Consider the following 27,277-nt stretch of genomic DNA (forward strand, 5'->3'; position numbering starts at 1 on the left):
GCCTCTGGACCTGACTACGTCCATAGTGAAATTATACAACTTTTGGAAGAAGACAATTTAGAACTATTGTCAAGACTCTTCAATAGTATATACAAGACTGGTACAATTCCACAAGAATGGTTAACGTCTACGTTTGTACCTATACCTAAATCAAACTACGCAAAAAAATGTAACGACTTTCGATTAATAAGTCTCATGCCCCATATTCTGAAACTATTTCTAAAAACTATCCATAACAGAATTTACAAAAAAATGCGAAGAAGATATGGGTCCGGAACAATTTGGCTCTCGAAACGGTATGTGCACTCGAGAGGCTTTGTTCAGTTTCATTGTTCTCATGCAAAAGTGTCGGGATCAACAAAAAGATGTCTACTTGTGCTTTATAGACTATGAAAAGGCTTTTGACAAAGTCAAACATGATCAGCTAATGGGATGCTTGCAAAAAAAGAACCTGGATCCAAACGACATTAATACAATACGTGAACTCTACTGGAATCAAAACGCCTCTGTTAGAACCGAAATGGGTGATACTGAAACCATAAGCATCCAACGAGGAGTTAGACAAGGTTGTATATTATCACCATTATTATTCAACTTGTACTCGGAGGAAATTTTTGCACGAGCTCTAGATGAAGCACAAGAAGGCATAAAAGTCAATGGAAAAATTGTGAACAACATCAGGTACGCCGATGATACAGTACTGATTGCTGGCAGTGAAGAAGAACTACAAATTCTGTTAACCAAAGTAGTGCGAGAAGGAGAACTATATGGTCTCAAGGTGAATGTAAAAAAAAACTAAAACAATGGTAATTTCAAAAAAGCACACACCAGTTATAAACATCCTAGTCAACAACAATCTCGTTGAACAAGTGAAAAAGTTTATGTACCAAGGATGTTGGATACATGAAACCTTAGAGCAAGAACAAGAGATTAAATGTAGAATAGAACAGGCAAGAAACACCTTCTTAAAGATGCGACAGTTACTCACTGCCCGCAATCTCGATCTGTCCCTACAATACCGCATGATAAAGTGTTAAGTATACAGTGTACTGTTGCACGGCGTGGAAGCTTTGACGTTAAGAGTCAGCTCGTTACGACGTTTAGAGAGCTTTGAGATGTGGGTATTTCGTCGTATGCTGAAAATTCCATGGACCGACCGCGTTAGAAATGAAGAAGTTTTAAGGCGTATGAGTAGAGAACGTGAACTCACAGAAATTGTCAAGAGACGTAAAACATCTTATCTTGGACACATATTTAGACACGACAGGTATAACTTCCTTCAACTTATTATGGAAGGGAAAATAGAAGGAAGACGCGGTCCGGGTAGACGACAAATGACCTGGCTGCGCAACATCAAAGAATGGACAGGATTAGACTTTCAAAGTCTAATAAGAAAAGCCCAAAATAGAGAAGACTTTGCAGAAATCATCGCCAAACTTCGTTAAGAAGACGGCACCCAAAGAAGAAGAAGAGTTTAAAGTTGAATGGGCAAAACAGTTTAAAACTAAAGGAAAATGGTATCAACAATGCCAAAGTGATTTTTCTATAAACCCTTGGTTCCACAAATTCACATTTGTGGATCGAAGGCACTTGACATCAATTATTAGAATGCGAACGGGCCATAGTCACACACCAGACCATTTGTTTAAAATCAATTGTACTGATACTCCTTTTTGTGAATGTGGACAAATAGGAAGTATAACTCATATGTTACTTGAATGCATAATTAACAAAACAAATCAATTTGACCTGTATCAGGAACTTGTTAATATAGGAAGTCCAACCCCCGTTTCAATACAAAATCTCCTACATAACATTAATAACCAAACCTTAAGAAAGATCAATCAATTTTTAACAATATTTCAAATTAAAATATAAAATAGTTTTTTGAAAATCATATCACAATGAATTTAAAGAAGGGAATATGGAAAAATCCAGACCCTTTGAAAAGACGATTCCCTTCCAATTACAGTCTGAATACGAGGGCTGGCCAAGTAAATACCTAAGAGGTGGAGGCTATGAAACTAAAAAGAAAAATAAAGTATTGGAGAATCGAAAAATCGCACTCAAACAGTAATTCCGTCAGTGGCGTAGAATGTGGGAAGGGTCAACCATTCACTTTCCCCTGTAGTACGCCTCTGGTGGTAGCAAGAAACGTTTATTTAACATAATTTATAGGATGTGCAGTATCTATACTTTCTACCAAGTATGATAAATATATGGCAAATACTTTTAAAGTACTGGATACAAATATGTAGTTAATATTTAACCCAAATCACTTAATAAAATGAGGCTGCTTACTGAGTTAGGTACGGTTTGTTTGATTTAAAAATTTAAAAATAATTTGTACCCAGTACTTTAAAAGTACTTGACATATCCTTATCATACTGGCCAAAAATTGGAGCTACTGTACACAGTGTACACCCTACTAATAATAATAATAGTCTCCTGTTTTATACCGCTAACGCGGCTTTGGGATTATAGCAGGGTAGTCTGCTATAGCTAGGGCCTACGGTATACAAGGAAGGTAACAGTGCTAGTGTTACGCTTCAACCGCCTATGGTTAACCCCTGGTTTTACCCAAGGTGCTTATTTTTATTCAGGCTGTGTCGACCTGGGGCCTAGAGACATTTTAAAAATGTCTAGATGACTAGATGTCCTCGCCGGGGCGCTGGGAGTCGAACCCCGGCCTACCTGCGTGGAAGTCAGACATGCTGCAGCCTGAGCTATCCGGGCCCATACACCCTACTAAATTATGTTTAATAAACGTTTCTGGCTTTACCAGAAGCGTACAACAGGGGAAAGTGACTGGTTAACCCTTTCCTTGGCTACGCCCGTGCTTTCTTTATCTTATACGCAGATATTTTTTATTTCTGGCCTTGGTTTGAACACCTTTAGCTACGTAATTAGAATGTGTAGTATGTGTGTGTGTTGAGTAAATGTCTTGTTACTTAGTAAAGTCGACTTTATTGTTTTTACAAAGAGATGCCTATTGAATCTGGACGTCTGCTGTCCCTCAGGTGATCTCAGAAATTATTTTAATTTATTAAACTTTTCAATAACGAAAAATTTTCCATTCAGCCGAAATTTGAACTCACGATCATTAGGTACAAAGGTAGTCTCACGTAGATATTTGTTTCCAAATAAGAAAATTTATATTCTAAAATCCCAAGTAGATTTTTACCTAAAGATTTTTATGTTAACGGAAGAATTTAGAAATCGCAGTTAAAAATATTTTTTTCTACAATCACTTGATAAAGAAGATTTTTTTGCTTGTCAATGGTAACGAAAAGTTGACGTTTAGTGAGTACCGTCATTTTATCGCTCTAGCGCGTAAAGTTTGATTTTACGCTCGTCGTCCGTAGCAACGGTACAATCATACAATACAAACACATTGAACATTCAAACTGAAAGATAGAAAAGTTAATGTTATGACATTATAATGACAGATATAAAATAGTTACAATAAAGTTAATGATTTAAAAATAGTTTCATTTTATTAAGTGATTGTAGAAAAAATGATGTATGTATTACAAGCGCAAAGTGACATTATTGCTTTCGACTAATTACCGCTCTCCGCTACACACACTTTTGGCTCTTAATACATAAATAACTATTATCGTATTCACTAGAATAAATATCATCAGTTTAAGGAAGTAAAAAAGTAATCAATATTAAGGGTTATGAATAAATTATGTGTCTTAGGTAAATATCAGAGGACTATAAAATCTTATCACGCAAGGCTGCATTGGGTATTCACCCCTGCCCTTTGGAAACCTTTCGTGTATTTTACCAAAAGCCGCTAAAATTATGGCCAAAACAAGATCGATAAAGATATGACTCGCAGTAAAAGTAAAATGTTGAAAAAAGTCGATTTACTATTAATATTGAAACTGTAAGCTTCAGAAATATTTTTATATTTTAAGTAATATGTTCCACAAGAACTAATAGACTGTATCGTCGCCCCCGCTAGCGAAATTATTACGATTCGATTTTTTTGCACAAACTTACTCAAAAAGAGGTCCTTATAAAATATCAACAGAGTGCCGGGCGGTGCCGTGGTCGAAAAATTGTTTAAACAATTTTTTTTAAACAAATTCACAAAAATAATTTTTTATTTCGAACATTTTTTTTAGATTATTTGGGTCATTCTGAGCAAAAAAAGGTCTCTTGTCATTTTTCTCTAAAATTGATTGTTGTCGAGTTATATGTGATTAAAAATTTGAAAAATGCGAAACATTTTCAAGGCTTAAAGTCTGTTTTAGACTATAACATAAAATTATATAAGAAAATGGTATACTAAGTTTTGTCACAATGTAAAACAGGAAACAAAATCTGTTAACAGAAAATGTTATACAAATTAGAACATGTCCTATTTGATAACAATTTTTAGTACACAGGCATGCGCAGTTAGGTTATTTTCATTATACTGTCACATTGGTTCTTTTAAGGTTAACTTTTCTTTTAACAAATGTTGCAATGGAAGCAGCTGATAATAATAGAGTTTTCTTATCCATCATATAACATATCTTTGTAATATAAAATATCAAAGATAAAACTAACTAAATTAAATGTTGAGGAAAATGAGGTTAAAATATTCTTAAAAGAAAATAAGAAGAAGAAAATTGAGGTTAATAGTACATGTACCATCACAAAAATATAAAAAAGTACTTTTTTAGCATGTAATGCGCAGAATCACATAACATATTCTAATAGGAAAAAGTGACAATGTAATACACAAAACTTCTTGTATTAATATTGTGCACAATCAGTTCATGTAAGTTTTTGTTATACCATTTTCTGTTAACAAAAAAAGGTATAGTCTAAAACAGACTTAATATATAACTCGATTAAAAAGTATTATTATAAAATTCAAGAAGTGACCAAATCAAGTTTCAAACCCCTTCTTCAAGGTCCTGAAGAGATTTTTGTTGTTATTTTATTACAAAGCTGTTATTTTTAATTATTAACAATTAGCGCTATAGTTCAGGATGTCTCGTTAGTGAAATTATTCCGATTCGCTTTTTTTGCACAAACTTACCCAAAAAGAGGTCCTTATAACATATTTACAGAGTGCCGGGCGGTACCGTGGTCGAAAAGTTGTTTAAACAATTTTTTTAAACAAATTCACAAAAATAATTTTTTCACTTCGAACAATTTTTTTTAGATAACTTGGGACATTCTGAGCAAAAAAGGTCTGTTGTGATTTTTCTCTAAAATTGATTGTTGCCGAGTTATACGCGATTTAAAATTTGAAAAATGCGAAAATTGCCATATAACTCGACAACAATCAATTTTAGAGAAAAATCTCAAGAGACCTTTTTTACTCAGAATTACCCAATGTATCTAAAAAAATCGGTTGCAATAAAAAAAATTATGTTTGTGAATTTGTTTAAAAAAAATTGTTTAAACAATTTTTCGACCACGGCATCGCCTGGAACCCTGTGGATGTGTTATAAGGACCTCTTTTTGAGTAAGTTTGTGCAAAAAAATTTAATCGAAATAGTTTCGCTAGCGGGGGCGACGATACAGCCCGGTCTATAAGGAATAAGAGAAAAAGTCCAGCAGATGAACAACGGAGTACGAAATCACTAGAGTACAGACCAGGATTTCTATGTCTGATTGACTTGAAGAACACATTTGACAGAATCGATATAATCCATCTTCAGTATAATAGAGAAGTTCTCCTAAATGCCATAAGAGCTATTGAAAATATCTAACAAAACCCAGTGGAAGTCAGAATAGATGGACAACTTACAGAACCTACATATAGACTATAGATTATAGATATTAAAGTGGTGCGAAAAAGTTAAGTTGATAATTCCGTGTCGCTATAGTACCGAAAAGTTGAGATTGGTAATTAAGAAAAACAAAAAAAAATATTCAAATCGGACTTTATCTTCCGATCCCGCAACGGACCTAAAGATTATGAAAAAAATGAAATTTGACCTTTTTTTCAAAAATTTTTACCAACGCTTCGTGTACGTTTTATTTATCGCTATAGTAAAATTTATTTACAGTTGGCATAATTGAGTAAAAAAAAGAGTTTTACTCAGCAGAATTGCTTATAATAGGGGAGTGCAATTAGAACAAAAAGATACAATGTTTCGGAAAAAATCAAACAAGGTTATATTTTTCTAAAACTTTTTTTGTTAGTTTATAAATATGTTAAAGTAAAAAGTTCTACTCACAAATTTCGCCGCTAATTGTTTATTAATTGTTTAAACAATAACAATTGTTTTGTATAAATAATGTTAAGAATATGGGTGAATTCAACATTTTATTTTGATAAAAAATGTTTTTATTTTAGTTTTGATTATGCTGAACCCGAATCTGACATTACAATTTGCAAATTCAAAATGGCGGATTCAAAATGGCGGATTTTTTCCTAAAAATCCTTAAAAAGTAGTTGTAAAATCCGAACTTTTTTTTATATAACATGTTTGTTTACATATATGTGGATATTTTTGAAAGATTGCTGAACCTGAATCAAATTTTGATAATTTAAATTATAAAATGGCAGATCCAAAATGGCGGATAACTTAAAAAATAGTTGTAAAATAATAATTTCTTTACAAAATGTATTTATTTCTAAATATATTTATTTTTGAGAGCTTTGATAAACCTAACTTAAATGTTAACATTATAAACTATAAAATGGCGGATCCAAAATGCGGATTTTCTAAAAAAAAAAACATAAAAAAGAACATTTTTCTAAAACATTTATTGTCTTTATTTTTAACAGGTTGTTGAATCTAAATTAAAGATAAAAAATTTAAATGTCAAAATGGCGGATCCAAAATGGCGGATATTTAAATGAAAAAGAAGTAGAATCCAATCAAACAAATTTCAGTTATGAGTAAAATACCTATTTTTTCATAATAGTGAAAATTGTTAGTATGGAAAGTTGTTCAGAATTAAAAACGATGTGTCAATATGCAATTACACTCTTCTAATCGAAATATTGTGAACTATAAAGGTACATATTTATTGCGCGAAATATAATTTTTTTACATACCTCGTCTAATATTGATAAAATATAATATTTTATATTTGCATATTAAGTGTTAGACCATGCACAGCTATTTATGACCAATAACTTTCTTCATAAAATTAATAATAAAACAGTTATAAATAATAAGTGAAAATTTAATGATGTTGGGTATAATTAATTTGAAACAATATTAAAAAAAACAAATTTTCGATTAGAAGGATATAACTACATATTGGAACATAGTTTTTAATTCCAAACAACTTTTCTTTATAAAAATTTTCGATATTGTGAAATATAAAGTTACTTTACTCTTGAGTGAAACTCATATTTTTTGACATACCTCGTAAAAAATTAACAAAATTTAATATTTGATGGTTGCATCTTTTGTTCTATACGATTCAGAGTATTTTATAAAGAATAACTTTTTTTCGTAAAACTCATATTAAAAAAGTTATCAATAGGTTCCAAGTTACACAGACATACTGTATAAGAGCTAGAAAAAAAAATTTTTTTTGTTGAACATTTATTATTGTTGAAGCTTATTATTACATGTATTTTAGGTAAGTTTTACAGAAAAAAGTTTTGATCACTCTGTATATACATTTTTTCAGCTGGTAATTTTCGGTTTTTGTATTACTTTTTTGTTATCTTTCTTAGTTTTCTCAAGAATAAATTGTTTACTTCATTTTTAAATTAAATTATTCAGTGTTTTTTTAATACTACATCCTAAGCTTTAAAAAAATATCAAAAAAATTGTATTAGATTTATTCAAACTTGAGTAATACCGCCTTAAAGTGGTGGGAATTCTGTAAAACTACGAAGTTTTCAAAAATTACATTTTTTGAGACATCGTATTATTTGAATTAAATTTTTGAGATTTTTTTTGAACAAAACATCGTTTAGTAAGATTATTTAGCGGTAAGTTGTGCAAATTTGAGAGTTTTATAAGTAAAATTGTATTAGTTAAACATTTTTAAATCATTTTTAAACAAAATTCATGTAAGGCTCAATTTCCGCCCACACCGAACTTATGTGCATACATTTTGTTTCTTTTTATTACAACCATAAGATAGCTCATTTCATCTTCTTTCATGTCCAATTTGTAAAATTTCTTTTGATCCATTAGTTAAAGAATTACATTAAAAAAACTCAAGCGTGCACTTCTTCCAACGCTAGTTTACAGTGCGCCAATGTGTGTGAGAAGGGTTACTTTAGCGTTATAAATAAAAAAATTACAGAAGCTAGAGATTTAATTTTAGAAAAATCTTTATATAAGATTTTTTTTGTAAAATTTTCTGAATTTTTCAATGGTCAAGTCAGTTTTTTTCTAAAAATTATATTTTCGGAGTTATTTAAAAAAACATCTAATTTCGTAGTTCATTTGTTTAATAAAAAATGAAGCACCCACTTCTCGAGTAGAACTTTTTGATATGTTGTTTATTAAACATTTCTTAATGAAATTACAGAAAGTTTTATCTTGTTTGATTTTTTCCGAAGTGAAAATCTAAATGCACTCCCCTATAAAGAGGAAGAAGAAGAATTGATGCAGGAAGAGCATTGTAGGACAGTGAGTACTTTAGCAGTGAGCACACTGAGCGAGTGTATAATTATTTATTCTCCTTGCGATGTTGATACTATCACACAGGCACAAAAAAGGTGGATATACCTAAATACATATACAAATATTTTAACAAAAGAATAATACAACGTGGAATGAAGTAAACACTTCTGTTGTATATAGGTATATGAATTTATTAAAATTCTTAAAATTTATCCGCGAGGAAGTGGAAAATGTACAAAACGTTTTCGGTCAAACCGACCATCATCAGTGTAAAGGGTTTATCCTTTTTAAAGTTTTAAAAGAATAATAATAAACGCATATGGATCCTGTACTGATACTTACTTGACTTTAAGTCTATACTTAAAACACTGTTCCTAGCTTGTCCGCTGGAAATCTCATGTTCGACAATATATTCTTCATATTTGGACATTTTATCGTACTCCACCACTGGTGTTGAAATACCATTTTTTATCAATAAGAGTATGACTAGAGTCGTTCCAACAAACATATCCATTTTTCATTATGCTCTGAAGATATTTTAGCCACACTGAAACAAAAAAATGTAATAAATATTCAATAAAGTAACTAAAATATAAAAATTATATGAGTATGCCATCCTACAAGTATTCCTGTAACCAAAAGGTGCAAAATGAAATTGTAAATTACTAACCACATCTTAACTAGTTATATTTTGTACGTGTGCACCGAAAAAATAAAAAAAAATATATATATAAAAAATAAGAAATTAAAAAAAAAACAAACTAAATTATAATTATACATATAAAAAGATAAGTAAAAATTAAATTATAAAGAAAACAAAAGAAAAATTTGCACACATTAATTTTTCCTTACTAATATTTTCAGCATTGTAATCGTGAGGAAGGATGAGTTTTAAATAAAAAAAAAATATTATAGTTAAAGACAAAATTGTCTGGCTAATTGGTCCCTACCAAACTAATTAAATTGGTCCCTACCAAACTACCTACATCAAATTAGTTTGATGGTCCCCATCAAACTAATTAAAAAGGATTCCAGGAAAGTATTCCTGTAAGGAAAAATATTTGGAAAGCGAGATCCAGGAAGAAAAAGACCATCCTGGTTGAACAACCTCTGAATCTTGTTCAACATAACATATGTGCAGCTATTGCGCGCTGCTGAAGATAAGTTAAATACTTGCCATGATGATCGCCAACATTAATCACTGATGGACATCAAGAAGAATATGAGTATAAAGGCAGAAACGCATTAGAGAGTCGCGTTTTATAATATTATATTCGTAAAAAATGATTAACATATAGTAACAAACAGTGGCGTAACAAATTCCGTCCCCCCGGGGCCCCCTTTAAAAAATTACTTGTGGCTTGTGTAAACTGTAAAAATTGTGTAAAAATGTGGCTTGTGTAACAAAAACGTATATTATGTGTTACTGTATTCATGCACTGTTTATAACAAGTTACATTTTTTATCATTATTGGTATAGAATAAAATAGAACAAAAATTAAGAACGTAGACGCAAAATTTCGTGCCAATGCTTTTTAAATGCATTCATTTTTTTCGAATCCTGAGAAAACTAAGTATTTTTGGAAAAATTTAAAAGCAGAATGTACGACTACATTATTACCGAGGGCCGAAAGTCCCTGAAAAGTTACAGGAGTGAAAAAAAAGAGAATATTTAGTATGATTTTTAATTTCAAATATCTCATTTCTAAAGAAACTTTTAGCTTATTATAAGGGACTTTCAGCCTTCGGTAATAATGTAATCTTTCATTCTGCGTTTAAACTTTTCAAAAATATTTATTAGTTTTCTCAGGATTCGGAAAAAATGCATGCATTTAAAAGGCATCAGTCTGAAATTTTGCAACTACACTCTTTAAATGATTACATTATTACATAGTATTATTCTATGAGATGAACAATTTTCTTCGTGTACTACAATAAGCAAATATACAGGGTGTAACGAAAATACAGGTCATAAATTTAATCACATATTCTGGGACCAAAAATAGTTTGATTGAACCTAACTTACCTTAGTACAAATGTGCATATAAAAAAAGTTACAACCCTTTGAAGTTACAAAATGAAAATCGATTTTTTCCAATATATCGAAAACTATTAAAGATTTTTTATTGAAAATGGACATATGGCATTTTTATGACAGTAGCATCTTAAGAAAAACTTATAGTGAAATTTGGACACTCTATACAAATTTTATGGGGGTTTAGTTCCTTTAAACCCCCCAAACTTTTGTGTACGTTCCAAATAAATTATTATTGTAGTACCATTACTTAAACACAATATTTTTAAATCTTTTTTGGCTCTTAGTACTTTTTCGAAAATTCAGTTTTTATCGAGATATTTTAAATATTTGTCAAATCCACCACATATTTGTATATGGTTAAGTACGATTATGGAGACTTGGTAAAAATATGAAAATTTATGTATGATTTACATTTTTAGGTATATTTTGAACCGTATTAAAAAAGAAGCCATATCTCGATAAAAGTTGCCTTCTTGAAAAAATACAAAGAGGCAAAAAAGTTTTAAAAATATTTTGTTTAACTAATGGTATCGCAGTAATAGTTTAATTGGAGCGTACACAAACATTTGGGGGGTTTTCTTCTTCTTCTTCATGTGCCGTGCTCGATTATCGCTAATTGGCTATAGAAATTTTGTTAACGGCAGCTCGGAAAAGGGATGCAGAGGATCTGTTATACAATTCTCTCAGGTTTTTAAGCCATGACGTTCTTCTTCGACCTGGCCCTCTTCTTCCGTCTACCTTGCCTTGTATTATTAAATGGAGTATATTATATCTCTCTGGGTGTCGCATAACATGGCCAAAATATTCAAGTTTTCGATTTTTAACTGTTCTGACGACTTCTGTGACTTTTCCCATCCGGTGCAAAACAACTTCGTTACGAACTCTATCCACTCAACTTATTCGTAGGATTCTTCGGTATACTTAAATTTCAAAGGCTTCCAATTTCTTGAGAAGAATATCTGTTAAAGTCCAACCTTCGACACCGTACAAAAGAGTAGAGAACACATAACATCTCACTAATCTAATTTTAAGATTCAAAGTAATGTTGTTTCCACATAAAAGTTTCTTTATCTTAAAGAATGCAGCTCTGGCTTTCTCTATACGTATTCTAATTTCTTTGCTCATGTCCCAGTTCTCATTTAGATTACAACCAAGGTAGGTGATACTTTTAGTTCTCTCTAATTGTTCACCATAAGCTGTTCTTACTTCCGGTTGTATTGGTGTCTTACTGACAAACATCACCTTGGTCTTTGCGGTGTTTAGCTTGAGTCCATATTCATCACACGTTGTGGTAATCCTATTAATCAGATGTTGAAGTTCTTCATAATTGCTCGCAATTAACACCGTGTCATCCGCATATCTCAAATTATTAATATTGACGCCATTCATTTTGATACCACATTGAGCATTATCCACTGCTTTATTGAAAACAAACTCAGAATAGATGTTAAATATTAGTGGGGACAAAATGCAGCCCTGCCTTACTCCTCTTCGTATTTGAAGTTCTTCAGACGTGTCCCAGCCAATCCTGATGTTTGCACGTTGATGCCAGTAAAGATTTTTGATAATGCGTAAGTCTTTATCATCAATACCCACTTTCTGAAGAATAGCAATCATTTCCGTATGTTTTACCCGATCAAAGGCCTTCTCAAAGACAATGAAACACATATAAACCGGATGTCCGACATCTCTGCATCTCTGTACCATAACCTGAATACTAAACAGTGCTTCTCTGGTCCCAAGGTTATTGCGGAATCCAAACTGTGTATCACCAAGCTGTTGTTCTATTTTTTGGTACATCCTAGAGTGCAAAATTCGTAGAAATATCTTTAAAACATGACTCATCAAGCTAATGGTTCGGTAGTCACTACATCTTTTCGCGTTTGCTTTTTTAGGTATCGTCACAAAAGTCGACAGGAGCCAATCCGTTGGTATATAGCCAGTTTGATAAACTTTATTAAAAAGATGAAGGAGAGATCTTTTACCTGAATTTTCGAAAAGCTTTATTATTTCATTCGGTATTTCGTCTGGTCCCGTCGCTTTTCTGGTCTTTGCTAATCTTATTGCTTGTTCAATTTCGTCCATAGTTATGTCAGGTCCTGTAACTACTTCGTTAATTTCAAGCTCGGGCCTTTCATCATTAAACAGTTCCTCAATGTATTCTTTCCATCTGTCGATTTTATCCAAATCAGTGATAATCAGTTTTCCGTCTCTATCAACGATGTTATTTGCATGTTTTTTGTTCTGACCGGTGAGTTCTTTTATTTTTTTATACATATTAAATGAGTCATGTTTTCTCTGCAACTCTTCAATTTCTAAACATTTTTTTTCAAAGTATGTTTCTTTTGCCGCTCGTATTTTAGTCCTTATCTCTTTATTAATGCGTTTATACATTTCGATGTTTTGATTCTTAAATTTGCGTCTTTTTCCATCAAATTCAAAATCTCATCGTTCATCCACTGTTGCTTCTTTTGATTTTTCTCTTTGAAGTTTGGAGTTGAGTTGATTATAATCGTTTTGATTTGGTTCCAATGATCCTCGATGGATTCTTGTTGTTCGCTATTCTCAAAATTGCTCTCTAAATTGTTTGAAATCCCCTGACTGTTGTTTCTAATAAAATCGGTATCCAGTTTGTTAGAGGATCGTTGTTGTTTTATCCGTTTAAGTTTTAATTTTATTTCGGTTAACAATAGATTGTGATCAGATGGCACATCGGCGCCAGGATAGGTTTTTACAGACTTTACTGCATTTCTGTAACGCTCACTGATGGTTATGTAGTCAATTTGGTTTCTTACGATATTATTGGGGGTATCTGCTGGAGATTTCCACGTATATAATCTCCTTTTAGGTAATTTGAAAAAGGTATTCATTATACATAGATTATGTTCTTTGCAAAAATCTGCGAAATAGTCTCCCCTTTCATTTCTATCGCCCAGTCCATAACAGCCAATAATATTACTTTGTCTGCCTTTTCCTATCTTAGGATTAAGGTCACCCATCAGAATGGTGAGATCTCTAGTCTTGAGTTGGTCGGTAACAGTTTTTACATCGGCGTAGAACTTGTCAAGTTCTTCCAGTTCACTTTCCGCTGTCGGTGCATACACTTGTATTAAATTTATGTTTCTGGGTTTCGCGTTCAACTGAATCATTATGACTCGTTCAGATACCTGGCATACCGCCCTAACACATTTGCTAACCTCGTTTGAGACTATGAATCCTACACCATGACGATGGTAATTACTCTCTTCTCCTGCATAATATACTTCATGATTATCCACATGGCATTGGCCAGATCCGGGCCATCGCATTTCACTGATACCCAGAATTGATATTTGCAGCCTTTTCATCTCATTTATGGCATTGTGTGTTTTTCCTGGTTCATATAAACTCCGCACATTCCATGTGCCTATTCTACAACTTCTCTGTATATCAAATTTGGCCAAGCGGGAGATTCTTCGCACCCCTGCCCCATTTAAGAAGCGCCCGTACTCGGGGCCATCGTTTATTTCCTCAGCCATATTGATTAACCTGGGAAAAATAGTGTAGTAGTCATTTCCTTGGCTTTCTACACCGCTGTGTAAGTACACGCTGTTTAAGTGGTTGCCACCGCACCGAGTACTATTCTGTATTGACCGTTCTGGCCTAAATGACTTCCGCTCAATACAGATACTGAAAAACCAGCTGCCGATTTCCAGGTTCGATTCTATACAAGCCCTAAAACCAGGGGGCTGCCACCTCCGTCCTCCAGACCGTTGTGAAGACCTTCTTCTCCGCCCTGGATGCCGTTGTGGGCTTCATCCGTGACCCTGGATAGGGGACCCTTAGCAGGTACTAGTTTCCCGGGTCAGGAAACACCTGGAATCTGCAGAAGGCAGGGATTGATTCAATTTCCCTGATAGGACTATCCAAAAGGAGTTCCTACCTGCTACCTACTGTTTAAAGGAACAAAACCTCCATAAAATTTTTATGTAAACATATTAAAAAAGAAGCTCGATAAAAACTGCCTTATCGAAAAAATACTAAGAGCCAAAAAAGTTTTAAAAATATTGAATTTAACTAATGGTACCACAATAATAATTTAATTTGAACGTACAGAAAAGTTTGGGAGGTTTAAGGGAACAAAACCCCCATAAAATTTTTACGGGGAGCACAAATTTCACTATAATTTTTCCCTAAGATGCTCCTGCCGTAAGAATGCCACATATCTATTTTCAATAAAAAATCTCTAATAGTTTTCGATATATTCGAAAAAATCGATTTTCATTTTGTAACTTCAAAGGGCTATAACTTTTTTTATGTGCATATTTGTACTAAGGTAAGTTAGGTTCATTCGAACTATTTTTGGTCCCAGAATATGTGATTTAATTTATGACCTGTATTTTTGTTACACCCTGTATATCTACAATTGTATTAGGCCGGTCGTCCTTTGGATGCGTTTTCGTCCGAATTATTTTCGTCAGAAATCGGAGGAATAGTTTAATTATTATTATTAAACGTTTTCGTACGAAGCAGTTCGGATGCAGTGTACGATAGGTAATAGGTTTCAATGAAACGGGCTGATTCGCACTTCTTCGTCCCATTTCTGACGAAGGAAATTCGGACGAAAACGCATCCAAAGGACGACCGGCCTTAATATCTATCTCAGTGTTTCCCAAACTTATCTAAAGCGCTACCCCTTTTTGTTAAAAAAATTGTTCACGACCCCCTACTCATCACCCAAACCAAAATAGCGACAAAAATAGCGTGCCTAATTTACAACTCATGGTTTCTCAAATTTTATTTTACTTTACTGTTTAAATTCAAACTAAATACATTTAAAAAATTCAACAATTATTTTAATAATTGCGATCTGTCCCACTAGTACACTAGTAGTACTTCTGCCAGACTAGCATTTACAATGAAAATAAATAATAAAAAGTCGACTGCACATTGTACACCGCGACATCTTTGTGTCTACATCGCAATACTTTTCCATGATATTCGCGAAGGCTCTACTCCTTACTTCGCTACTAGATGGCACTCTGGAACGTTCTCGTAGCCTCGTTTTGGCTTTATATAAGCGGCGATGTGCAATGAGACCTCAGTTCGAAACAGCACGTTGTGGCGAATGCAGCGGTATTAAGTAATGAGTAAATATTTTGCGACTTACGTATTCCCGTTTACGTATTTACGTCTACGATAAATTACAAATTATGGATAAGTTTTTAAAAAAAAGTGCAGAACCATATACGTCTGAAAGTGGCAGTAATAAAAAGAAAAACAGACTTTACAGTGATGAATATCTTAAATATGGTTTTACCATTATTTCCAATAAACCACAATGTGTTATTTGTGGAGAAGTATTGTCAAACGAAATCATGAAGCAAACATCCAGATAAAAAAGACAAACCCGTAGAATTCTTTGAAAGAAAGCTGAACGTCCTTCACAAACAGCAAGATACTTTTCAATTGGCAACCACTACTAACGAAAAAGCATTATTAGCAAGTTATAAAGTTGCTTATCGCGTTGCCAAAACTAGTAATCCGCACACAATTGCTGAAAATCTGATTTTGCCAGCAGCTGTTGAAATGGTACATATAATGATTGGTGAAAAAGAGTCTGTAACGTTAAAAACTATACCTCTGTCAAATAATACTATCCAAAGAAGAATTAGTGATATGGCAGAAGATATTCAAGCGCAAGTTGTGGAAAATCTTAATAAATGCACGTACTTCTCTCTTCAAATGGACGAATCCACGGATATATCTAACTGTGCCCAATTTATTACGTTTGTAAGATATGATACAAATAATGGCATTCAAGACGATATTTTATTTTGTTCCCCATTGGAGACCAATACCACTGGAAAATGTTTATTCGACAGTTTTGTGAAACGCACAAGTAAATGTTATTGACTGGGGAAAATGTATTGCTATATGCACAGATGGCGCTAAAGCTATGACAGGACATCAATCTGGTCTTGTCGTCAGATTACAAGAAATAATGCCTAATGCCACATGGAGACATTGTTTTTTACATCGAGAAGCTCTGGCGTCAAAAGCTTTACCTCCTGAAATGGACTGTGTTATGAAATCCATCATTAAAGTTGTAAATTCCATTAAAGGAAAAGCTTTACAGACCCGTATTTTTCGAAAAATCTGCGAAGACATGGATGCTGTATTTCAAAATCTTCTTTATCACACCGAAGTAAGGTGGCTTTCAAGGGGCAACGTCTTAAAAAGAGTATTTGACTTAAGAGCAGAGCTTTTAATGTATTTGAAAGATGAGAAGTCCCCATATGAAAATCAATTTTCCGATCCTATTTGGCTTTTGAAACTAGGTTTCCTTGCTGATATATTCGAACAATTAAATATTTTGAACAGTAATTTGCAAGGTCGCGACATTAATATAATTACAGCCACAGATAAAATTAAGGGGTTTATAAGAAAAATCGATTTATGGTCAACTTCACTTGGCAAAAAGCAGCTCGATTCATTCCAGTGCGTTCAGGAAATTATAGAAAATGTATGTTACAGTGCTACAAATTTTGAACAAGTTTATGCAGGCATGCAAGTTACTTTGCTTAATTTAAAACAACAGCTCTGTGATTATTTCCCCGAAGAAATTCAAAACAGTTACGACAGTTGCAGATGTATACTGAATCCGTTTTTAGCCGATTCCTTTCAACATGCTGAAATACCAATAAACATGAAAGAACAACTTATTGAAATATCAAGTGATGGAATGTTGAAGCTCCAATTTTTTTCCCAGAACCCGGACGAATTTTGGACCAAAAAGATGCAGGAATACCCTCAGTTGGCGAATGAAGCTGTAAAATGTTTGGTTCCATTTGTAACATCATATTTATGTGAGTTAAATTTCTCGTCTATGACTGCCATTAAAACAAAAGTGAGAAATCGTCTCGTACTTGAAAACGATATAATTGTGTGTGTCTCAAATACACAGCCTAGATTTGAAAGACTAGTTTCAAAAAAACAGGCACTTTTCTCATTAACATTGTAATATTTGACTTTATTTTTTTCTTTTACTTTTAAGGACTTTTAATATTTAGTTTTATGTTTCGTTTGATAATTAATTGTTAATTTTTATTTACGGCTTTATTAAAATAAAAATACATGATTTAACAAAGTAGTGTTTTTGTCTTATTTTGGAAATTTCCGGCGACCCCCCTAGTACCTCATTGCGACCCCCCAGGGGGTCGCGACCCACACTTTGGGAAACACTGATCTATCTGATGGACAACTTCGTTTTCAAATACTTTAAGTTCTAGAAAAGATAACCGTGCCTCGACTAACATTATACTAGGAAGATATGGTTTTATTAAGATTAGAATTAATTAAGTTTAGAAAAAGATCTCTCTGAACTAGCGATCGTGACGGGTAAAGTTGAAAACAAGAAGTACGCATGACACACTTCTGGTATGCAAGCAATATTGCAATGAAAATATATAAGAATAATTTTGGCTGCATCATAAATAGAGTTCGCCGATTCCAAAAAATGTCCTTAACGATTTTCTGACAAATTGCAGTTGCTCCAAAAACTCATTACTTAAACTGACGACTGACGGGTACGCAGCAACTAATTTACTGGCTTCTGCAAAAACTTCTGGATCCGATTTGAAAAGATATCCACTTCTAGGATCTAGACCTAGACGTTGTTCACTTTGTACATACTTATAAATCCAGCTTGAATTTATTCAATGAAAACACGCCTTTTCTATAATATATATTATATTTCTTCAGGGTTTGAGATGCGTTGATCATGTAATAATTCATCAAAATGCTTCTTAACTCCACCAAACCTTTTGATTTTAAAAGTACAGGGAAAGCCACAATTAGTACCAAAATCTTTGGATTCTTCTAGAAATGACGTATAGTTTTGCCTAAAGATTTGATAAAAATTCTTTACAGTTATTATAGTCCATTCTTTCACGGTTTTTGCTCTAAATTTTAAAGAACCGCTTGGATTGACATGAAATTTGGCATACGTATAGCTTACATGTCAAAGAAAAAAAGTGATATTGTGCCGATGTGTGCTTTTGCCCTGGGGGTGACTTTCACCCCCTCTTGGGGGGGAAAAATATATGTCCAAAACAAGTCCGGAAATGGGTAAACTGACTAATTTTAAGTAACTTTTGTTCTATAGAGCTTTTTCGCCAAGTCAACACTTTTCGAGTTATTTGCGAGTGAATATGTTCATTTTTCAACAAAATAACCACATTTTTAGACGGTTTTTCGCAAATAACTCAAAAAGTAAGTATTTTGTCGAAAAAAACGTTCTAAGCAAAAATATAGCCTATAAAAAAGTAAAGAAAATGATGTACGCGTTAGGTCTCTGGATCTCGTAAAACCAGAGTTATAGCCAATGAAAAATATATTCATATTCACCAAATTTCAAATAGAATATTTCGACGTGAAATATCCAAAAAATTAAGCACTTTTTGGGGAAAACCCATTATAACTTTTTAAAGGTGTTTAAAAAAAGCTTTATTTTTGTTTTTACAAAAAGTTTCTAGCATTAAATTTAAGCAAGTTACGCTCAAAATAAAGTTGGTCCCTTTTGTTTTTGCAAAAAAAAATCGGGAAGACCACCCCCTAATTAGCAACTTAAATGAAATTAATCTTTTCCGCTCCACAAATTATTTTACTTATGTTGTGTTTATATGATCTGTAAGTTTCATTGATTCAAAGTGCTTATTAACGTAAAAATTGTTAGAGATACCAAAAATCTCAAAAAACAAAAAAAGTCAGATTTGCTTTTCTGAATATCATGTATTTTTTTGTTTCTCTGTTAGACAAAAATTGATCAAGATTTGGTGTTTCTAAATTTGCATACATTCGTGATCAGTGACTCGTTCAACCCCTTTTAACTACAGCCCTTTCAATAATAAGGACTTTGAACCGATGAAACTTACAGATCATATAAACAATATATACGCGAGTCAAGAAACTTGTGAAGTCGTTACGCTTAGTTCATTTAAGATACTAATTAGGGGGTGATTTTCTCGATTTTTTTACCAAAACCAAAAGGGACTAACTTTATTTTGAGCGTAACTTGCTTAATTTTGATGCTAGAATTTTTTTTTATAAAACAAAAATGAAGCATTTTTTAAACACTTTAAATAAGTTGTAATGAGTTTTCCCCGAAATGTGCTTCATTTTTGGTTATTTCACGTTAAAGTATTCCATTTGGAATTTGACGAATATGAACTTATTTTATGTTAGCTATAACTCTGCTTCTACTAAATAAAAAGACGTGATATATACATCATTTTTTTAAAAATTTTATAGGCTATATTTTTGCTAAGAATGCTTTTTCGACAAAATACTTACTATTTGAGTTATTTGCGAAAAACCGTCTAAAAGCGTGGTTATTTTGTTGAAAAAATGAACATATTCACTGCCAAATAACTCGAAAAGTATTGACTTAGTGAAAAAACGCTATAGAACAAAAGTTACTTAAAATTAGCCAGTTTACCCATTTCCTGACTTTCTTTGGACGAATATTTTTTAACCCCCAACAGGGGGTGAAAACCACCCCCAGGGCAAAAGCACATATCGACACAATATCACTTTTTTTATTTGACTTGTTAGCTGTGTGTATGCCAAATTTCATGTCAATCCAAGCGGTTCTTTAAAATTTAGAGGTTTTGCAATATTTTACCGTTAAAGAATGGACTATATGTAAAAGTACTACTTTATTTTGTAAAATAGATGGGAAGGCAAATTCTGTTCCATTTTACTTTTTAAATTATTAGCTGTCATTCTCTACTCACGATCTGTGGTAGTCAATATTATTTTAGACAGTGTTTTTAAAATTGACGTGTAGTTCTGCTTTACACCAAGCACAGTTTGGAATCTGGATGACCACATAGTCACCGATAGCGTTTTTAGAGTAAGCGATTTTGGTTGGAAGTTTTTCTACATTGTTTGCTAAATCGAACCGAGGCGAGGGAAGTTTTTGAAGATTTCCAGGCACTGCTTAAAAACGTTGTATACGCTTGAGTAAAATAATATATCAATAACACATTTTTACATATTATATTAGACGACAAGATTCTTGATATATTGGGCCCCCCGCAAGCTTAATGCTGCGGGGGCCTCTGTTACGCCCCTGGTAACGAACCAATAATATGGGGAAGAAACAAAAATACAATTTTTTTAAATAAGTTCAAGGTTTTATGCGTAGTATGTAGATTACTTTGTATAATGTTTTATTTTGGAATACATTTCAAAACATCTGGCAATTTAAAAACGAAATAAATAAAGGCGATATGATAATTTTTAATTGATATATATAAATATCTGCAATAAATTACTCAAGTGACTATAGTGGTATATTTCATTCGTATTTAAAATACATGTATACCCACGGGAAAATTTAAAGGAATGCCACTAATTGCAAAAATTATATGCTAGACTGCCAAGCTAACTAACTAGTCTTTCTCTTACCTTTTAATTGATCTTTGTCTTTAGAGAAAGATCAATTTTATTGAAAGATGACAAGAAGAATAGACCAACATGGAAGATGTGATGACTAACTACCATAGTTAATCATGATAACCAGATAGTGCTGGGTAAAAACGAAAATTGATACATGGAAAAACTATATCCAGGAGCTCTTCCATGACGAAAGACCCATGAGTGAAGTTTATACAGACCACCAGCTGACTGGCCCTTCAATCACTATAGAGGAGATAGAAAAGGCAATCTTAAATGCAAAAAACAATAAGGCACCTGGACCAGATGAAATCCCTTCAGAAATACTTAAACTACTGGATGAAAGGGAAATTTCAGCACTACATAAAATATTTAATTTTATTTATGAAACTGGTTGCTATCCTTAACATAGACGGAGAGCTAGAGCCGAAAAATCATCGTCATAAGTAATATGGAGTTTTTCCTGTGAAATGTGTCCATTGTATATTGACAATTATGACCCCTTTCAGGCTGACACCTCAGTGGATACAGGAAGTAGCAATAAGGGATGAAAGGGGAAAGTTAGTGCAGTCATTAAAAGTTTTCACCTCTTATTTTGCTAAACCTCCATCGATTTGCATGAAAATTGGTGACTGGTTAGAGCATACCTCAAGAAACAAAACTGATTTGGTGCCACTTGCACTTTTACCCTGGTGGTGAATACCACCCCTATCCGCGGGTGAAAACTATTTTATTAAAAATAACCCCACAATCGATAGCGGGTCAGATTTTAATTAAAATTTGTTATATCATGTTATTAAAATAAATCAATACTTTTTGAGTTATTAAAGATCAAAAATTTGTCTATTTAAGAGCATAGGCGTGAAGTTACGGATGATAAAAAGAACATGTTAATTAATTGTATGTTAGTAAAATATTATTTTTATATTATTTCGATATTTATTTGAATTTTTTTTTCATTAAAAACTGAATATGTCCAGAAACTGGGAGTGTACAATATTGGGTACATTTGACATATTCGAATACACTTTTGCTAAATTTATAATATCGAAATAATATAAAAATAATATTTTAGTAACATACAATTAATTAATATGTTCTAATAATCTTTTTATGATCCGTAACTTCACGCATGTGCTCTTAAACAGACAAATCTTTGATCTTTAATAACTCAAAAAGTATTGATTTATTTTAATAACATGATATAAGAAATTTTACTTATAATTTGTCCCTCTATCGATTTGTGGGGTTATTTTTAATAAAATCGTTTTCACTCCCGAGAAGGGGTGGTATCTACCCCCAGGGTAAAAGTGAAAGTCGGCACCAAATCATTTTTATTTACTGAGGTATGCTCTATCTAGTTACCAATTTTCATGCACATCGATGGAGGTTAAACAAAATAGGAGGTGAAAACCTTACAAGACTACACTAACTTTCCCCTTTCATCCCTTATTGCTATTTCCTGTATCCACTGAGGTGTCAGCCTGAAAGGGGTCATAATTATCAATATACAATAGACACATTTCACATGCCAAACTCCATATTACTTATGACGATGATTTTTCAGCTCTAGCTCTTAGACTAACAGTGGTTACGCCCTACCTTTATTCCATTACCTAAGAAAGTCAATGCAAAAAGACGTGAGGATTACAGACTCATTAGTCTGATGAGTCACACTTTAAAGATATTCTTAAAAATACAGTGGAACCCCAATAAGTCGGCCTTCGATAACCCGGAAGTCTGGCTAACCCGGACCGATTTTCGTCAGACGGAATTGTCACAACCGCAACTGACGTGAGTATTTTACCGAAAAATCAAGAATACTGTGTGCAACTTTACGTAATTTAGATGTACTGTGCATATGTACTTGATGTTTTTGTAATTATATTGGTGTTTATCTGTAAGTATACCGTATTTTATTAATTCTTACCATATTCTCCGCCCCCCCCCCTGCTGTTTAACTTCGCACTGGAACATGCATGCAGTAAGGAAAGCTCAGCCACAACTGACAAACGGATTTGCCGCCCAAGGATCAAAAATACTATTAGCCTTTGAGGATGACGTGGACACAATTGCACAATCCACCAGAGATGCAAAAGAAGTTTTCACCCTATTCGAGAACGGAGCCAAGGAAGTTGGTCTTAAGGTCAATGAGGACAAGACCAAGTACATGGTGGTTACGAAGAACCCAAGACCAAGGGTTAGACAAAACGTAACAATTAATGAATACAATTTTGAAGTCGTCAAAGAATTTAAGTACTTGGGAGCGATCATAACATCTGAAAATAACTATGAAAAGGACGTGGCAGCCAGGATTATTGCAGGAAACAGGGCATATTACTCGTTAAGGACCCTACGTAAATCAAAAATACTCTCAAGACCAGCAAAAATAAGAGTATATAAGACAATAATTCGTCCCACAATAACGTATGGAAGCGAAACCTGGACTCTGAATCAGCGGGAAACAACAAAATTACTGGTACTTGAAAGAAAGATACTGCGGACTATCTATGGGCCTTGCAGAGAAGAGACAACAGGAGAATGGAGAAGAAGACACAATGATGAACTCCAGACAATATACGGAGATGAAAACATAGTACGCTACATTAAATCAAACAGAATACGATGGGCGGGTCACGTACTATGATCAAGTGACGAAAGACTTCTAAACGCCACATTCTGGGAAAGGCCCGATGGAAAAAGGTCAGTTGGTCGCCCAAGAAAGAGATGGAAGGACGCAGTAGCCAGCGATCTACGCAAAATGGGAGTACAGCAATGGGAAATAGCTGCTCAGGACCGACAACAATGGAGGGAAATAGTAAACGCGGCCAAGACTCACATAGAGTTGTAGAGCCAAATGATGATGATGATATTCTTCGGCTAACCCGGATTTTCGATAACCTGGATCGGCTGCGGTCCCGATTAATCCGACTTATCGAGGATTTACATCAAAGATTATACAAAAATGCGAATGGGACATCGGACATCAGTGATTTTCAGTTCGGGTTTAGGCAAGGTTTGGGAACAATTAAGAGAAGCAATACCTTGGACCAATGCTGGTCCAAGATTGATACGATCAGAGGAGGGACGTGTTCCTATGCTTTTTAGATTACGAAATTACGCGTTTGATTGTGTCCAACACCACAAGTTAATGCAGATCCTCAAGAAACTTGATATATACCAAAAATACATAAGATGCATTGAAAACTTGTACTGGTATCAAACGGCATAATTAAAAATAGACAATTTCTATATCCAAGCCCATACATATAAGAAGGGGTGTTCTACAGGGATGTGTGCTTCCCCTTTTTTATTTAACATTTATTCGGAAGCCATATTTTAAGAGTCTTTGGAAGATCCAGAGATGGGAATCAAAGTGAATGGATTATTTATCAACAACATACGATATGCTGATGATTGTGTCTTAATTTGTGACAACAAAGTCGATTTTCAATCGGAAAATACAGTAGCGAATAGGGTTAAAAATTAATACCAAAAGCTCGAGAAGCTTTCGTAAAATTCAGGAAGGTACTGACATGTGCAGAGTTCGATCTTCAGCTGAGACTAAGGTTTACTAAGTGCTACGTATGGTCTGTGCTGCTATATAGCGTAGAGGGCTGGACACTCAAAACGAGGGATATAAAACAGATTAGAAGCTTTCAAAATGTGGCTTTATCGCCTTATCCTGAAGATATCATGGACGGCGAAAGTTACAAATTTAGATGACCTTAAAAGAATCAACCAAGAACGCCAACTTTTCGAAACCATCAAGAAAAATAAAACGGCGTATCTAGGTCACATCATGCGAAATGAAAAATACCAGTTCCTTCAACTTATAATCGACGGTAAAATTGAAGGCAAGAGAGGACTGTGACGCAAGAAAATGTCCTGGCTCTGAAACATAAGGCAATGGAAAAGGATTAACAACATACAATCTAATGACAATACGTGATAAAATACATAATGCAAGAAACAGAGAGTTAATCCACATTAGTATATTTGAATCTGAAGAAGAAGAAGAAGGAAGATGAGGTAACGTGGATAAAGATGCTGATACTTAATCTAAGAGATCGGGTGGACTGTGTTCACAGGATTATTTCCTAACGCAGGTGCTCATAGTACACGGGTGCTTTAAGGCCTACCTCTCTAGGCTGGGAAAGGCTGACATGGATGAGTGCCTATATTGTAGACACCCGGACATTGTGAGACACGATGTTGGAGTGCAACAGATGGATAGTAGAAGGAAACATAATGGAAGGAGAGACACATGTGAAGTTCGTGACAGCGGAAGAAATGATTTAGATAATGATTTAAAGTAAAGAAGTATAAACAAGGTACATAACTCTATCCGTGCAGTGATCAAAAAGCAGCTGGAACAAAGGCAAAGGTAAGAGGGAAATATGTTTTAAATTGAAGCTATAGACTATAGAAGGTAAGTATAGGTTATAGGGAAAACGTTTTGATGAGACACAAACAAGTGAGTCAGACTGGGGGAACGAAGAAACGCTCGACTGAGAGTAATACTGTTCTAGGAGCGATGAGGGTCTTCTACGTGGTATCTAGAACCGAACCGGGTCCATATAAAAAAAAAACAAAAACGAAAGGAGTCACAGGCAAAAGGGACAGAGAGCCTCCATGCTGACGGCCTGTGGTTAAATGAAGAATGAAGGTATAGTGTTTCGGAAGTCTTACAGCGGCTATTCTGCTTCCGGAGCGCCGGATGACAGAGGAGGGTCTGTTTTACAAGGTGGCAGATGGGCGTTCGGCGTAGACTCTGCGACTAGAGGGCGTTTTATGTCCAAAATTAAAGCATAATTTTAAAATTATAATTTCACTTGTAATGAAAAAAAGTTTGGTTGTTCTTGTGTGCTTTAAGGTTGCTTTTAGAACACCTGAAATACAAAACTTTTCTTTTTTTACAAAAAATGTATTGAAATAAACAATATAACATCATAGATCTAAAAATCTAAACAAACATCTGATCTAAAAAAATTAATATCATAAATAAATGACAGAATTAAAGTTTTCAACGTTCAAGAAAGTACCAGTACCGAGTTCTAGTACCGAGTACTAGTACCGAATATTTCCTCCTCTGGCATTTATTACTGCTTGACAACGATCTCTCATACTGAGAATTACCGTTCTTATTTCTCAATTATCAATTTGATCCTAAATTTCAACTAACCGCAAAAACAGTTCATCTCATGTGTTTGGTGCATTAGATAGTTGTCGTAGTCATCTGCCCATGATGTCACAAACATGTTCTACATATTTGATTGAGTTCAGGAATTCTCGCAGGCCAATCCATGGGAGGAATTTTAACCTCTTGACGATATTGGTGCACAATTATTGCCATGTGTGGCCTAGCATTATCTTGCATAAGCATGAAATTATCTCCAATAAATGGTGCAAATGGTACGACATGATTTTCTAAAATTTTTGTAATATACCTGTGTGATGTAAGCCGCCCGCGATCTATTCTAACTCCTTAGGCCGATGCCACATTATGCGTTTTGAACGGATGCGGTGAAAACGCATGCGTTTCCAACGCAACCGGACCGACCTGTCACACTATGCGTTTAGTCTGGTGCAGGTAGTAAGCGCGTACCGATGACTCAAAACGCATCCGCTTCCAACGCAACCGGACCGATCTGTTACACTATGCGTTTTCACCGGATGCGTCGGAAACGCATCCGGTCAAAACGCATAATGTGGCATCGGCCTTACGACCCTCCAAATTAATCCCACTCCACACCATTACTGAGCCGCCACCGTACTATAACCTATAGTCCCTACCACAGATCACTTAACGCTCTTGTCCCTACGGTGTTACACTGAACCACAAGTTAAACCTCTTCCATGTCGGCACTTTGATCTCAAGAAGTAATACCGGGCAATGGCAGCTAATCTGAAAAGCTCAACGTAGATGGCGCTAGTGTAGTTGGAGGTCACGTCAACTATCCAAATCTATATATTTCTAAGTAAAAATTGCATTTATTTGGCTGTGTAAATTTAATTTGGGAAAATAAGATGCCTCGAGAGTGTCCTATACCTTTGTCACCTTTGTGCTGATCTAGAATATCAGGACAAAGATTTCTCAAAGATAATCTGATGAGAAAAAAGTGGATTGTAGTAATAAGAATGGATAAATATGTGCCGACATAAAAAGCACGTATCTGAAATAAATATTTTGTTGAAACAGATTACCTATTGCCCCTTGATTCGACTGCAAAAACATTAAGTA

General features: G+C 34.0%; 1 protein-coding gene across 2 annotated transcripts in view; it reads right to left on the bottom strand.

The window, feature by feature from the left end:
* LOC114325301 (uncharacterized) overlaps positions 1 to 27,277 on the bottom strand; it is a 91,418-nt gene that overhangs the window by 47,482 nt on the left and 16,659 nt on the right. The window contains exons 1-2 of one of the 2 annotated variants that reach the window (XM_028273329.1): positions 9,733 to 9,791; positions 8,898 to 9,102 (exon numbers count right to left, since the gene is read on the bottom strand). In XM_028273329.1, the coding sequence (XP_028129130.1) occupies positions 8,898 to 9,069 (172 nt within the window). In that variant the 5' untranslated portion in view covers positions 9,070 to 9,102; positions 9,733 to 9,791. Of the gene's footprint in view, positions 1 to 8,897; positions 9,103 to 9,732; positions 9,792 to 27,277 lie in introns of those variants that run through there. The other variant, XM_028273328.2, reaches the window with a different exon arrangement.

Source organism: Diabrotica virgifera, chromosome 6 (genome assembly GCF_917563875.1).
Source record: "Diabrotica virgifera virgifera chromosome 6, PGI_DIABVI_V3a".
NCBI lineage: Eukaryota > Metazoa > Arthropoda > Insecta > Coleoptera > Chrysomelidae > Diabrotica > Diabrotica virgifera.